Raw genomic sequence first — 13,530 nt, 5'->3', positions numbered from 1 at the left:
ATATTAGGAAAGCAACACGTCCAGTATACTTGTTCCGTATATTTCCTTTCGGTAAACTACCGTCCGGTTGTAAAGGAAAGAGTTGAACAAGCAACTGTTAAGGCAATGTCTAATGACATGCATTTGATTATGGTCCAAAAACGTGTCGGATGCAATTACTATCCTTTGTAGTAGAAATAGCAAAGATCACCCTATAATTTTTTGGTCTGGCACAAGGTCCTGTCTTCGACCATGCTATGCAACCACCATTCTTACGGTTGACACCCGATTTGGTTCATGTAACCTAATGAATTCTGATGAATTCTCAGGATTTTACGTTCAATGGTAATGAACGCATTGAAAAATAGGTTTTCAGAAAACAAATCGGTTTTAATTTGATCAAAATATTTTCTCGTTCAAGCTCGAGTTTAGATATCATTGAATTCCATGAGTTTGTAATTCTCAATCTTTAAGGGCAATCTCAAGGATTGAATAATATCAGTCTTAAAAGCTGATTTTTAATCTTTAAAGGAGATTATCCTTTCTGGGGGTCTAATTCATTAGTCTTATCAAGCTAATTTGCATGGCGCCCTCCCCGTTTTACGAGACAGATCCTCTCATGGATAGGATACGTCCAACCACTTGGCGACCCTGTTTGATGCTGAGGTCCGTGAATTTCCAGCTGATTTTCGAGAAAACTTTTCAAGGTTTTTCGTAGACTCTACAACTGGTCTGGATGACAACTTCCTGACCTAAATCAAGAAGTGTATTTCTTTTTCTGATGACTTTACTTCATTTTAATAATGGAGTTGATTCATCGTGTAGATCCATCTTTTCTTTAATTTTTTTTATAAATTAATGGGTAAAACAAATTTATACAGCCCAAAGCAAAAGTACCTGTAATAAACTTCGCACAAACATGTGATAACAGTACATATATATTGATAAATCTCCCCACACTTGGCTTTTTTAATGTGTCTTTTTATTCATGATTTAATCAAATAAATTCATAAATTTGGTAGTTTCTCAGTTTATGTTCTCCTTGAGGTAACAATAATTTCGGTATTAACACCTAGTTTTATCGTTCATAAACATATTAAACAAGATTTGAATTTATTTACTTAATTTTTTTTTTAAAATTTTCACAAAATTTAGAAAATAAGTCAAGTGTATAAACCCGAGAGAATTTATAACCCCTCCCCACACTTGAGATCATGCAATGCCCTCATTTGCAATGAAATCAGACAAGATAAAATTCACGAGGGCAATTAGTATAGAAAGGGAGTTAAAACCTCTTTAGTTAAAAAGCTGCAACTTAATACCAGTCTTTAAAAATGCGTCCTTTACCCTTTTTAGTACATAATATAAACTACAAACATATATACATATTTTTGAAGTTTGGTATATTACCCCACATTAATATAATATTTTTGGCATACTTTAGATCAATAATATTAAAATAATGATAACAAAATTTTTCGCCCCGTCCTTGGGTAAAGCAATTTCGGTTCAACGACCTAGTGTTTAACTCACGATGAATTTTAGAAATCATTTTTTTAAACTTAATGATATAAAGTAAATTTTGTTTTTAACTTCACATAAAACTTAAATTTAAAAAGCATATTAATTTCATACAAAACTTAAAAAAAAAAAAAAAAAATTCAGAATGGAGGGAGAAGACTAGTTCTTTAGTGTCTGCTAGGGAAAGACAATCGGACTCCACTCTCGAATTATTTTGAAACGTTTTAAGAAGGTGACTGGTTAGCTAAAATTACCCTGTATTCATTTTTCCTTAGGGTAGAATGTGATGTCATCTCTTTCAGTGTTGTTGAACCCTTCATAATAGAATTTAAGTCTATGACCATTCACATTAAAAGTACCACCATTCTTGCCATATAACTTTATGTATCCAGATGGAAATGTGTGTTTTACTTCATACGGTCCCGTCCATCGGGACTTAAGTTTCCCAGGTGAAAACTTAAAACGTGATTGAAAAACTAGAACTTTGTCCCCTGGTTCAAATGTTTTCTTCTCTTTTAAGCGAGCATCGTGCCATTTCTTAGTTTTCTCTTTGTAAGATCTCGAGTTTTCATATGCTTGAAATCTTAGCTCGTCTAATTCATGCAATTGTAAGAATCGATTTTCTCCGGCTTCCACAAGATCTATATTACATTCTTTTAGTGCCCAATCTGCCTTGTGTTCAACCTCGACAGGTAGATGACACGCCTTACCATATATTAATCGGAAAGGAGTGGTACCAATGGGCGTTTTGAATGCGGTTCTAAATGCCCACAGCGCATCATCTAGCTTTCGATGCCAGATTTTTGGATTATTCTTAACTGTTCTTTCTAAAATTCGTTTAAGACCTCGATTTGTGTTTTCAACTTGGCTACTCGTTTGAGGGTGGTAAGAAGTTGAGAAATGATGATTAACTCCATACTTTTTAAGCACTTTCTCGAGTAATTGATTAGTAAAATGAGTTCCACGATCACTGATTAATGCTTTTGGAAGCCCAAAACATGAGAAAAGGTTTTTAAGAAAGCTGACAACAACTCGAGCATCGTTAGTGGGTAGGGCTTTTGCTTCAGCCCATTTAGAAACGTAATTGACTGCTACGAGAATCTATTTGCATTTGTTAGAAGCTGGGAATGGACCAATGAAGTCAATACCCCAAATGTCAAATACTTCGCATACTAGGATGCTTTGTTGTGGCATTTCGTCTCTCTTGGAGATATTTCCAGATCTTTGACAAGCGTCACAGGTTTTTACCATATTGTATGCATCTTTGAAAATTGTAGGCTAGTAAAAACCTGAGTCAAAGACCTTCTTAGCTATATAGCTTGGTCCGAAATGTCCACCATCCGGTCCTTCATGACAGTGCTCTAGAATTTTTTTAGCTTCTTTGCCATATACACATCGACGAATAACTTGATCTGCTCCCATACGAAAGAGATTAGGGCTTTCCCAGAAGTAAAACTTCAGATCAGCGAAAAATTTCTTCTTTTGCTGATAAGTTTGATTTTTAACAAGAATTCTTGCGGCTAGATAATTGGCAAAGTCCGAAAACTATGGAATCTCTTCTTCCGTTTCAATTTTCATAAGGAACTCGTCTCAAAAAGTATCGTGAATAACAGATTCGTCGAGTGTTTCTAAGTTAGGATTTTCAAGACGGGACAAGTGATCCGCAGCGAGATTTTCAGCACCCTTTTTATCCTTGATTTCAATGTCGAATTCTTGTAGGAGAAGAATCCAACGAATGAGTCTAGGTTTAGCATCTTGCTTTTTGAATAATTATTTTAGGGCTGTATGATCGGTATAAACAATTGTTTTAGATAACACTAGGTAAGATCTAAACTTATCGAAAGCAAAAACTACTGCAAGAAGCTCCTTCTCAGTAGTTGTGTAATTCAACTGAGCTCTTGTAAGTGTTTTACTTGCATAGTAGATTGGTTGAAAGTTGTTATCTTGACGTTGACCTAAAACAGCTCCCAGCGCGAAATCACTAGCATCACACATTAGCTCGAAAGGTTTGGACCAGTCGGGTGATACCATAATGGGTGCATTCGTAAATTTCTCTTTCAGAATGGAGAAAGCATTTAGACATTCGTCATTGAAATCGAATGTACAGTTTTCTCAAGAAGTTTAGTCATGGGTCGAGCGATTTTTGAAAAGTCCTTTATGAATCGTCGATAGAATCCCGCATGACCAAGGAAACTACGAATTCCCTTAACATTAGTTGGAGGGGGAAGTTTTGAAATAACGTCGATCTTAGCTTTGTCTACTTCCATTCCAACTCGAGAAATCTTGTGTCCTAAAACAATGCCTTCCTTCACCATGAAGTGGCATTTCTCCCAGTTTAAAACAAGATTTGATTCTTCACAACGAATTAGCTTTCGTTCAAGGTTTGAGAGACATGAGTTGAAGGAGTCTCCAAAAACAGAGAAATCATCCATAAAGACTTCTATACTTTCTTCAATCATGTCATGAAAAATTGCCATCATACACCTTTGGAAGGTACCTGGTGCGTTGCATAATCCGAATGGCATTCATCGGTAGGCAAAAGTACCAAATGGATAAGTAAATATGGTCTTGTCTTGGTCTTTTGGATCAATTGGAATTTGAAAATAACCGGAGAATCCATCAAGGAAACAATAGTAATCTTTTCCTGCCAAACGTTCTAGCATTTGATCGATAAATGGTAGCGGGAAATGATCTTTCCTTGTGGCGTCGTTTAGACGACGATAGTCTATACAAATTCTCCACCCAGTGACTATTCTTGTAGGAACGATTTCATCTTTATCATTTAGAATAACAGTCGTACCTCCTTTCTTAGGTACTACTTGCACAGGACTAACCTACGGGCTATCGGATATAGGGTAAATTAACCCGGCATCAAGTAATTTGATGACCTCCTTTTTGACAACTTCTTTCATGTTAGGGTTTAACCTCCGTTGCCTTTGTACCACGGGTTTAAAATCTTCTTCTATTAGATTTTTGTGAGTACAATAAGCAGGGTTAATCCCGGGAATATCAGTTGTTTTCTAGGCAGTTACCTTTTTGTGGGTTTTTAAAACAGACATTAACCTACCCTTTTCGTCATCGGAAAGTTTTGATGAAATTATGACGGGTAATTGTAACGTTCCTTGGAGATAAGCATACTCCAAATGTTCCGGGAGTTCCTTAAGTTCCAAGGTGGGTGGTTCTTCCAAGGAAGATTTTATCCGGAACCTATTACCATCGGTAATTTCTTCAAATGGTTCATCTTCCCCGGGAATTTCTTCTTCTACGTATTCTTCATCAGTGAATACCTTCAACAGCTTATATCGACATCAAATTCTTCACCTTCACCAATCGGGGTGAAATCTGAGGTGTCGACATTTAATAGTTCTTGTAGTTCTTCCTCAATACAACAATCAACAATGTCTATTTGGAAACATTCATCATCAGGAGACATAGGGTGTTTCATAGCCTTATCTATGTTCAATATAATTCTATCATCCCCCACACCTAAGCTGAGATTTTTCTCTTTTACGCACACAATTGCATCTGCAGTATTTAGAAAGGGACGCCCTAGAATTAGTGGAACCTTACTATCTTCTTCCATTTCAAGAACAACAAAATCAGCAGGAAAGATTAAGTGATTTACTTTAGCTGGTAGGTTTTCAGCAATGCCAATAGGATAGTTATAAGTTCTATCAGCTAATCGTACACACATCCTAGTTGGTTTTAAATCACCTAAGTTCAATTTTAAGTACAAAGAGTGAGGCATAAAGTTAATGCTCGCTCCTAAATCAGCTAATGCATCGTACATTACTGAATCTCCCATCAGACAAGGAATGATGAAACTTCCAGGATCTCCAAGCTTTGGTGGCATATTTTGCTTTTGTAAAATTGCCGAGCATTCCTCATTAAGGAATGTGGTTGAAACTTCTGCATATTTTCCTTTATCAGCTATGAGATCTTTGATAAACCTTCCATAATTCGGCATACCCGCAAGAACATCTACAAGCGGTACGTTTATACAAATTTGCTTAATCATGTCAGCAAACTTGTTGTATTGTGCTTGTAATTTATCTTTCTTCAAACGTTGCGGATATGGAATTGGAGGTTTGTATACCTTCAATTGTGGTTGATTTTGAGTCTTTGGTGCACTTGTGGTTGACATCGTATTTTCTTCCACCACAGGTTTGTTTTCTTTTGAAACAGAAATAGGAGCATGAGGGTTTGGAATATCGGGGTTAATGGTTAACCCACTTTTCGTAGTTATGGAATTAACTTGCGAAAAATTACTCGAATTTTAAGTTTCCTTACCCTTAGGGTTTGGTTGCGTGTTGGATGGTAAAGTTCCCGATTGCCTTTCAGTAAGCAATTGGGATATTCTTCCTATATCTCTTTCAAGGTTTTGAATTGACGCTTGATGATTCCTTTGCACTTGCTCGTTTCCCGTTTGGGAATGATGTAATTGTCTCTTCATTTGCTCGTTCGTTTCTGATCGAATTTTGACAAAATTCATCATAACTTCTTCAAAATTAGATTTATTCTCTACTGGTTGCGTGTTATGATTTTGTTATTGATACGGTTGTTGTTGGAAATTTTGTTGAGGTGGAAATGGAGGTTGGTTTCTATTGAAAAATCCAGGTGGTCCATTTCTTTGAAAAGCAAAATTCTTCGGGTTTTGATATCCTGGGTTTGCAGGTTGATAATTAGAATTCCCTCCTTGAAAATTGCCTTGTCTTTGATTGGCAATAAAATTAACTTGTGCTACTGAGTTCATTGGCCGATCATTGATATCACAATCTCTCGTGAAATGTAGATGTCCACAGATTTCATAGCCTACTTGCAATGCTAAAACTGTTGAATTTAGTTTTTCTATTTCTCTTCCAAACTTTTTGAATTGATTCGACAGTGAAGCTATGGTTGTGTAGTTGTCTTCATTTTCCTCAAGGCTTGCCACCGTCCTTCTAGGTTGTTGATCTCTAGATGGTGTCCATTCAAAAGTATGAACTGACATGTCTTCTAACATGTCATACGCTTGATTTGGTGATTTGTACATAAATACTCCTCCAGCGGAGGAATCTAATATACCACGAGTATGTTCATCAACACCACGATAAAAAGTTTGTACTATTTGCCCTTTTTGCAATTCGTGTTGCGGACAATTTCGTAACATTCTTTTTAATCTTTCCCATGCATCATAAAGAGTTTCATCCGCCTTTTGTTTAAAAGTGGTGATTTCAGTTCTAAGTCTTTCGGCTTTTGCCGGTGAGAAAAATTGGGTAATGAATTTATCTCTTAATTCGTTGAAAGTTGTGATAGAATCAGGTTTTGATGCTTTCAACCATGCTTTTGCGTCTCCGATTAACGAGTATGGAAAAGTTCTTAACTTAAATGCATCTGAAGAAACATCTTTGTTTTTATATAGTTCACATAAATCTTCAAAAGCTTCTAGATGTTCTATCGGATTATTATTAAGTCTTCCGTTGAATTGATTCTCACGTACCATGTGCATAAATTGCCCCTTGACTTCCCAGTTTTCAGTCTCAATTTCAGGTCTTCTTATAGGTGCAAGAGCGAGAGGGGGAGCAGTTTGTCTGGTATTCCACATTGGTAGATCATTTGGATCAGGTGTTACTTCAGCCATTTCTTCTTTAATGACGATGGTTTCAGGTTCAGTTTTGATTTCTGGTTGACCACTAATATTTCCTACTTGCTTTTTTGATATTTTTAGGTGTTTTCGGTTTACTAGTACTACCTAATTTTTTTTTATTTTTCCTGTTTTAATCTTTTGATCAAGCCTCTTTCAGGTTCTGGATTAAGTGCAACGAGTTTAGGATTTCCTGAACGGGTCATACAATTACTAAATTGTATGTAGTCTTGAAGGATTTATTCACTAAGTGTATAAACATTGAACTTTCTTGAAAATGAATTTTCACGAAAGGATCGAATAACATAAAAACAATGATAAAAACCTTTAAACAAACAGATTTTTTTTCTGATTTTGCCCACGTTCCGAATAGCCAAAAGATGCAGCAGAGGGTCAGGATTTGTTTGGTCCCAATATAATTGAGTACTTTTTGGCTCCAATAACCCATTCCACATACTAATCCAACTACTACTACGAATCAGAAAAATTATCTATTTATTTAACTGCCAACTTTCCCCGGCAGCGGTGCCAAAAAGTTGATGTGCGTGATCGTGTCCTTTTATTTTGAACGGATTTGGATTGAATTTATTACACGAATTGGTTGTGATTATATGGCGTTTTTATGATTTTGGATTGATTTCACACATATAGGCAACTAGTCCCATTCGTATAGTAATATTTTATTTGGTAAATCCGGTTCGTTCCACAGGGAGATTGCGTTTTCAAGATTTTTAATTGCTAAAAGTTAAACTATTAAAAAGGGGGATTTTGGATTAGGCTTTAATTATAACTAAACGCAATTTAAATTTAACTGAAATGAAATAACTAAATTATTATTGTAAACAAACGACACAATCAATCTAAAAGTAAACAAACGACACAATTAATCATGAACATATATTTAATTATTATATAAAATAAAAGATTAAATAAATACCGAGTAATAAATACCGAATGTTTGCAATTGACAAAATAGAAACTAGAAATCCTAATATTTGAGAATTAATCTACTGTTGTCCTAGCCTTTTTCTAGTAAAAAAAATAAAAATAAATAAATAATACGTAAACTAATGTTGTCTAAAACCTCTAGGGAGAATAAGAATAATAAACCTAAATCTAATTTTCATAAGTAAAAAGTAAATAAAGTTTATCTATGTAGTAGAAAGTGAAATTGATGAGATTTATAATAAAGTAAAGTAGTGGCTACTAAAATATATCCCCTCTGGATTATGAATTGTTTTTAAGTCCGATTACGATGTTTTAATACATATCCTTATATTTTATCTTTTGATTTATAAAGATTTAACTAACTAAAATTAAATCTAACTTTCGTTAGATCTCGTTTTAGCGAATTAAATTATACCCCAACTATTCAAATTGAGATTTAATCCGGTTTTAACTTTCGCTAATACCAAAATTATAACGGTCTTCCTTTTTTATAATTAAAACGATTATATATACTATAATATTACCCAAACCACCGAATCACACTTCTAAATTGTTGTCAATAATTTGTCCATACGTCCGTCTAGATCACTGAGGTGTTGAAGCATAATTTATGTAAATTTAATTAACTTTCGCTAATCAATTTAATAAATTATGTGATAGGGGTGAAAATACCAAATTATATAACAATGGGTCGGTGATTAAACTCAATGTTAAATATAGTCAAAGTTACATCATAATATTATAATATGGTTCAATCCATTCGTCCAGAGGTTCTACATTTTAGCCACCACTATGGGTATTTAGTTGGACATTATAACGGCATAAAAATATAAATTATATAAATTCGACATGGGTACAATAATAATAATAATAATAGACGATAACAATAATAATAATAAATAACGATAATAACGACGATAATAATAAATATTATGATAACAATAAAAATAACAACAACAATAATAATAATAACAATAACAATAGTAATAATAGCGATAATAACGATACTTGAAAATAAAGTTGGGACGTGGAGACTTACAGCGAGTTGGAATGGTAAAAAGCGATATTATTAGCGTAGCGTTACACGGACAGAGCTACGACTTAAAACCCGTAAATTAAACGTTACAATACCCAAACTAAACTTAACTTAAACATAAAATAACAATTTATAAATATATATTATATATATCATATAGAGAAAAAGAGAGATTGAATATCTTGTAAAAGATGGTGTGTTTTATTCAATGCTCAGTGCCTTGCTTTTATAGGCAATATGAACTCTACTGTCACAACTTGGAATATCTGGTGAATTATTACAAATCAACCTGCTGGTACACGAATTGGCTGCTTTCCATTTGCAATTGTGAGAATTATTATGTATATTATATTATGTATATTATATTATTATTATTATTATTATTATTATTATTATTATTATTATTATTATTATTATTATGAATTATTTATATATTATATTATATTCTTGTGCATAGTTGACTTGTAATTTTAGCTCCATTGACTTGTACGTTGATAGTTGGTTCATGTCTCGGTTCCGGATTTTCGAACGCCTTTTCGTATGCTTAGATATCTTGTACTTTGCGTTCCGCGGCTTGTACTCTTGTCAATTTTTAGCCGTTATTCATCGATAAATTAAACCACTTGGAGTGTAACTTGTACGTTTGAGCATTTTGGACGTTTTGGTCTTTCAAATCTTCGTTTTCGTCTTTAAATCTTCATTTTCGAGCGATCTTCGTCTTTCGTCTTCGCACTTATTTATTTAAACGTTTACAATTAAAAATAAGGAAATTACAATTAAAAACATTACATATTGGAATGATATTGTGACTAAATATATGTTCGTTTGGAGCAATATCAACTACTAACTGTGGACTACCAACATTGGACAATTAAAATGAATTAAAATATTGATTATAACATATGAAACTAAAAATTTCTTCAAGTTTGCCACTTGATTTCATCTTAAACCTCATTTGTATCTTGATGATTATAATCTGCGTTCAAACCTTTCATGTTTCTTGAAAACACCTCAATCGAGAGGATGAACTAACCGCACTTCGTCTATGAAAGAAAAGATTGATGCATATAGTTATGCACCTGAAAACACTCGGAACCTGAGTAAACGTTTAACACGTAGTTGTGCTAATTCCTTTAGCGTTATTATTATCGAAAATAACTTTGCAACTCCTGTCCAAGATAGCCAGTTTTGTCACAGCTCCAGCAAGTCAATTTCGACTTTCGTTCGAAACAACCTTACTATAACCATGATATATAAGTTTGCCCTTTTTGTCGTCGTTACCGGGGAACCGTTTATATCCCACCACATTAGCAGTAAACTTACCAGCAACTTCATTGATCTTTGACCTTGTAAAAAATCATTATATTCATAGAAACCCTATCATGTACTCATCTACATCTTGTAACGGTAATTGTCATACCAAAAAGCTTCCATCATTATTCTCGAATTTTGCAGCGTTTCTACATCAACAGTAATATACACATATATAACTTCTATCTCCTAGACTTATGTACTTCAATTGTGAATTTCTAAAAAATACCCTAAACAGCGAACTAGTTCTCCAAATTTTGGAAAAAGCAGAATAAAGCAACAAAAACTGTAAGCGACCTTAAACAGCCAAAAGTTTGATGATAAAGAATATCGTGTTGGCAAAGCTCAGAAAAAGAGAATGTTGAGAACCGAAAAACGGATTGAGCAAACCATGATGGAGGTTGTGGACAAATCACAAAGACTAAACATGCCTTCAAAGAATCCAAATGATTCAGTATCTGCTGAAGTCATTAACGAATATCTTGCTCCTGACTCTAAACCTTTACGGATAAATCTTCCTCATCATTCTTCGATATTAGAAATTCTAAGATATCATCGTATCTTTCATTATAAATATTCTTGATATTTCTGAAGATATTTTCATAACTATTCTTATCTGAAATCATTTATCTCTTCGCGCTACCTGCATTACATAATAAAGGAAACTGTTTTAGTTTCTAGATTTTGAAAAATTCAAATTTAAATTATGAATGTTTTTGAAGTAATGTTGGGAACTGAAGCATGAGTTAGTATAATATAATGACACTTGATCAACGTGATTATATTACAGTAAGTCATGCTGAGTTTTTAAATGGAACGTGATGATTCACAGATCATAACATCATCATGTACCATGTCACACGACTCTTACATTCTATCTAATCTCCAAACATATCGATAACATACCTTCCTGATAGTTCTATCTTAAAACATTTGTCATGTTTATTCAAAACTTCATACCTACGAATTCTGGACCATTATTCGCTTGACTTAAAGCCGGGAAGAGAAAACAAAAGTATAAATTAAGAAAGAAAGAATAAAAGATGTGAGTGATGAAAATAAGGAAACGAAGGGGATGTATTTATAATGAAAAATCTGACAGAGCAATCGAAACAGACTATTGCATTTAACCAAAAAGGATTCTAATTTCCTTAATTACCGAAGAACCAAATCTTATTACAAAGATTTCCTCTAAATCCCTTAAATTCCGGAAAATCAACCGTGACTACGTCACCGGTTAAGTCGAACCTTCATTTACTCATTTCGCTCCTTTGTGTTAGCATCACTTATACTCTTCGAGTAATCAAATTGTGTTATCCATATTACTCAATGATGATAAAAACTCTAATTTCTAGCTCGTATGCGTCATGAAAACATACTTATTATCAGCCATGACCATCCCAATCAAATTTCGGGACGAAATTTCTTTAACGGGTAGGTACTGTGACGACCCGAAAATTTCCGACCAAATTTAAACTTAATCTTTATATGTTTACGACACGATAAGCAAAGTCTGTAATGTTGAGTCTCAAAAATTTTGAACTGTTTTATATATTCAATTGACCTTCGACCATTCCTGATGATTCACGAACAACTATTTGTAAATAGATACATATATATTTAAAAACATAAATATATATATTAATTGGAAATATAATTTAAAACATTATATTATTTAGTTATTAAAATTAATTTTATAAAATAATATAAGATATTAAATCATACTTAAATAGTTTTGAACACTTTTACTAAAGAAAATTAAGTTGAACTGAATAACAGATGGGTTAGTTCATTGTTAACATATAATTTCTAGTTGTATCTGGACTTTAAATTGATCTCTTAATAGACTCGTAGTAATGAAATAAGGAACTTTCAAACAAACAAACTGATTATTAACGGAACGCGAAATTTAGTCCGTGAAAGGCAACGGTTAATGTTAATCACTCGTTTTATTTTAAAATATTTTATAATTATTATTATATTATTTAATTTATATTTCATGTCAACTAAGTTAACCAATTTGCATGATTGATTACATGTTATTGTGTCAAACTGAGATGTAATGGAATTTACTATGCTTGATCTTTTCTTTCCACTTCCAATTACTGATTGAAAAATAGGACAAAATAAAGCAAGTTAAACATCTAGTTAAATGAGTGATTACAATAGTAGCTCAATAACTTAATATCATAATATTCCGTAGTATCTATTTAGCATTATCTTTATAAAAGAAAAACGAACCCGATGGCTATACTGTTTGTGATGTAGAGATTCATTATTATATTATTAAATGTTACATAGTTAATAAATTGTAATATTAATATATGAAATTACAAGTTAATATATAGTATTTTAATATAGATCTTTGAATACATTATTTAGAAATACTCGTTTTATTTACAAAGTTAATAACAAATAATTATATTAACAATAGTAGTTTACTACGTGTAATATATATAAATTTTCATACACAGTTATTCATATGGATATTGTAAAATAAATAATATGTATTATATGTAGAAAGTTATAATATTTCATTTTATATAAATAATTATGTATTAATATTAATTTGTTATAAGTAGTTTTATTATTATTATTAATATCATTATTAACACTATTAGTAGTAATTATTATCATTAAAAATTATTATTATTATCATTAATATTAATATTATTATGATAATTATTATTATTAATATTATTAATAATATTATTATTAATATATTTATTAATTATTAATATTAGATAATATATATATATATATATATATATATATATATATATATATATATATATGTATATATATATATATATATATATATATATATATATATATATATATATATATATATATATATATATATATATATAAACAGATAAAAAGGATATCAGTTATAAATCAACATCAAGTTTAATTTTGTTTTCTTTCTTTCTTGATTCTCCCTATCTGCTCGTGATTTTCTGTCGAGGTCCACCTTCATAACAAAACAACTTATATCAGTTCTTGATTGCTGCATTAATCATTCACTTTCACACTATAATTACTTGCTGCTATTCATAAATTAAACAGAAACTGGGAAACGAATTCGGTTCCTCTGTCCCGACAGGTTTTA

The 13,530-nt window shown here is 32.3% G+C and overlaps 1 protein-coding gene and 1 non-coding gene across 2 annotated transcripts; one reads left to right on the top strand and one right to left on the bottom strand.

Annotated features, from left to right (window-relative positions):
• Window positions 1-1,761: 1,761 nt before the first annotated feature.
• Window positions 1,762-5,290, bottom strand: LOC139901598 (uncharacterized). Its single transcript, XM_071884292.1, has 3 exons — window positions 4,898-5,290; window positions 4,715-4,787; window positions 1,762-1,814 (listed from the first exon to the last, which is right to left on the bottom strand). Exons 1-3 carry the CDS (start codon window positions 5,288-5,290, stop codon window positions 1,762-1,764), a joined length of 519 nt encoding a protein of 172 aa, XP_071740393.1.
• A 1,330-nt stretch (window positions 5,291-6,620) lies between these two features.
• Window positions 6,621-6,727, top strand: LOC139903741 (small nucleolar RNA R71). The gene has a single exon (XR_011778536.1). It is a non-coding gene; the product is annotated as a small nucleolar RNA R71 (small nucleolar RNA).
• Window positions 6,728-13,530: the final 6,803 nt, after the last annotated feature.

Source organism: Rutidosis leptorrhynchoides, chromosome 3, assembly GCF_046630445.1.
Source record: "Rutidosis leptorrhynchoides isolate AG116_Rl617_1_P2 chromosome 3, CSIRO_AGI_Rlap_v1, whole genome shotgun sequence".
Taxonomy (NCBI): domain Eukaryota; kingdom Viridiplantae; phylum Streptophyta; class Magnoliopsida; order Asterales; family Asteraceae; genus Rutidosis; species Rutidosis leptorrhynchoides.
The sequence above is the reverse complement of the archived record's forward strand: the minus strand, read 5'-3'. Positions and strand labels throughout refer to the sequence as shown.

Excerpts from the sequence above, each read along its gene's own strand:
- LOC139901598 (XM_071884292.1), bottom strand. The coding sequence starts at position 5,290 with ATGTACGATGCATTAGCTGATTTAGGAGCGAGCATTAACTTTATGCCT. Across the intron at positions 4,788-4,897 it reads AATGTTTCCAAATAGACATT|GTATTCACTGATGAAGAATA; the intron begins GTTGATTGTTGT and ends AAGCTGTTGAAG. Across the intron at positions 1,815-4,714 it reads ATTTGAAGAAATTACCGATG|GGTTCAACAACACTGAAAGA; the intron begins GTAATAGGTTCC and ends TCTATTATGAAG.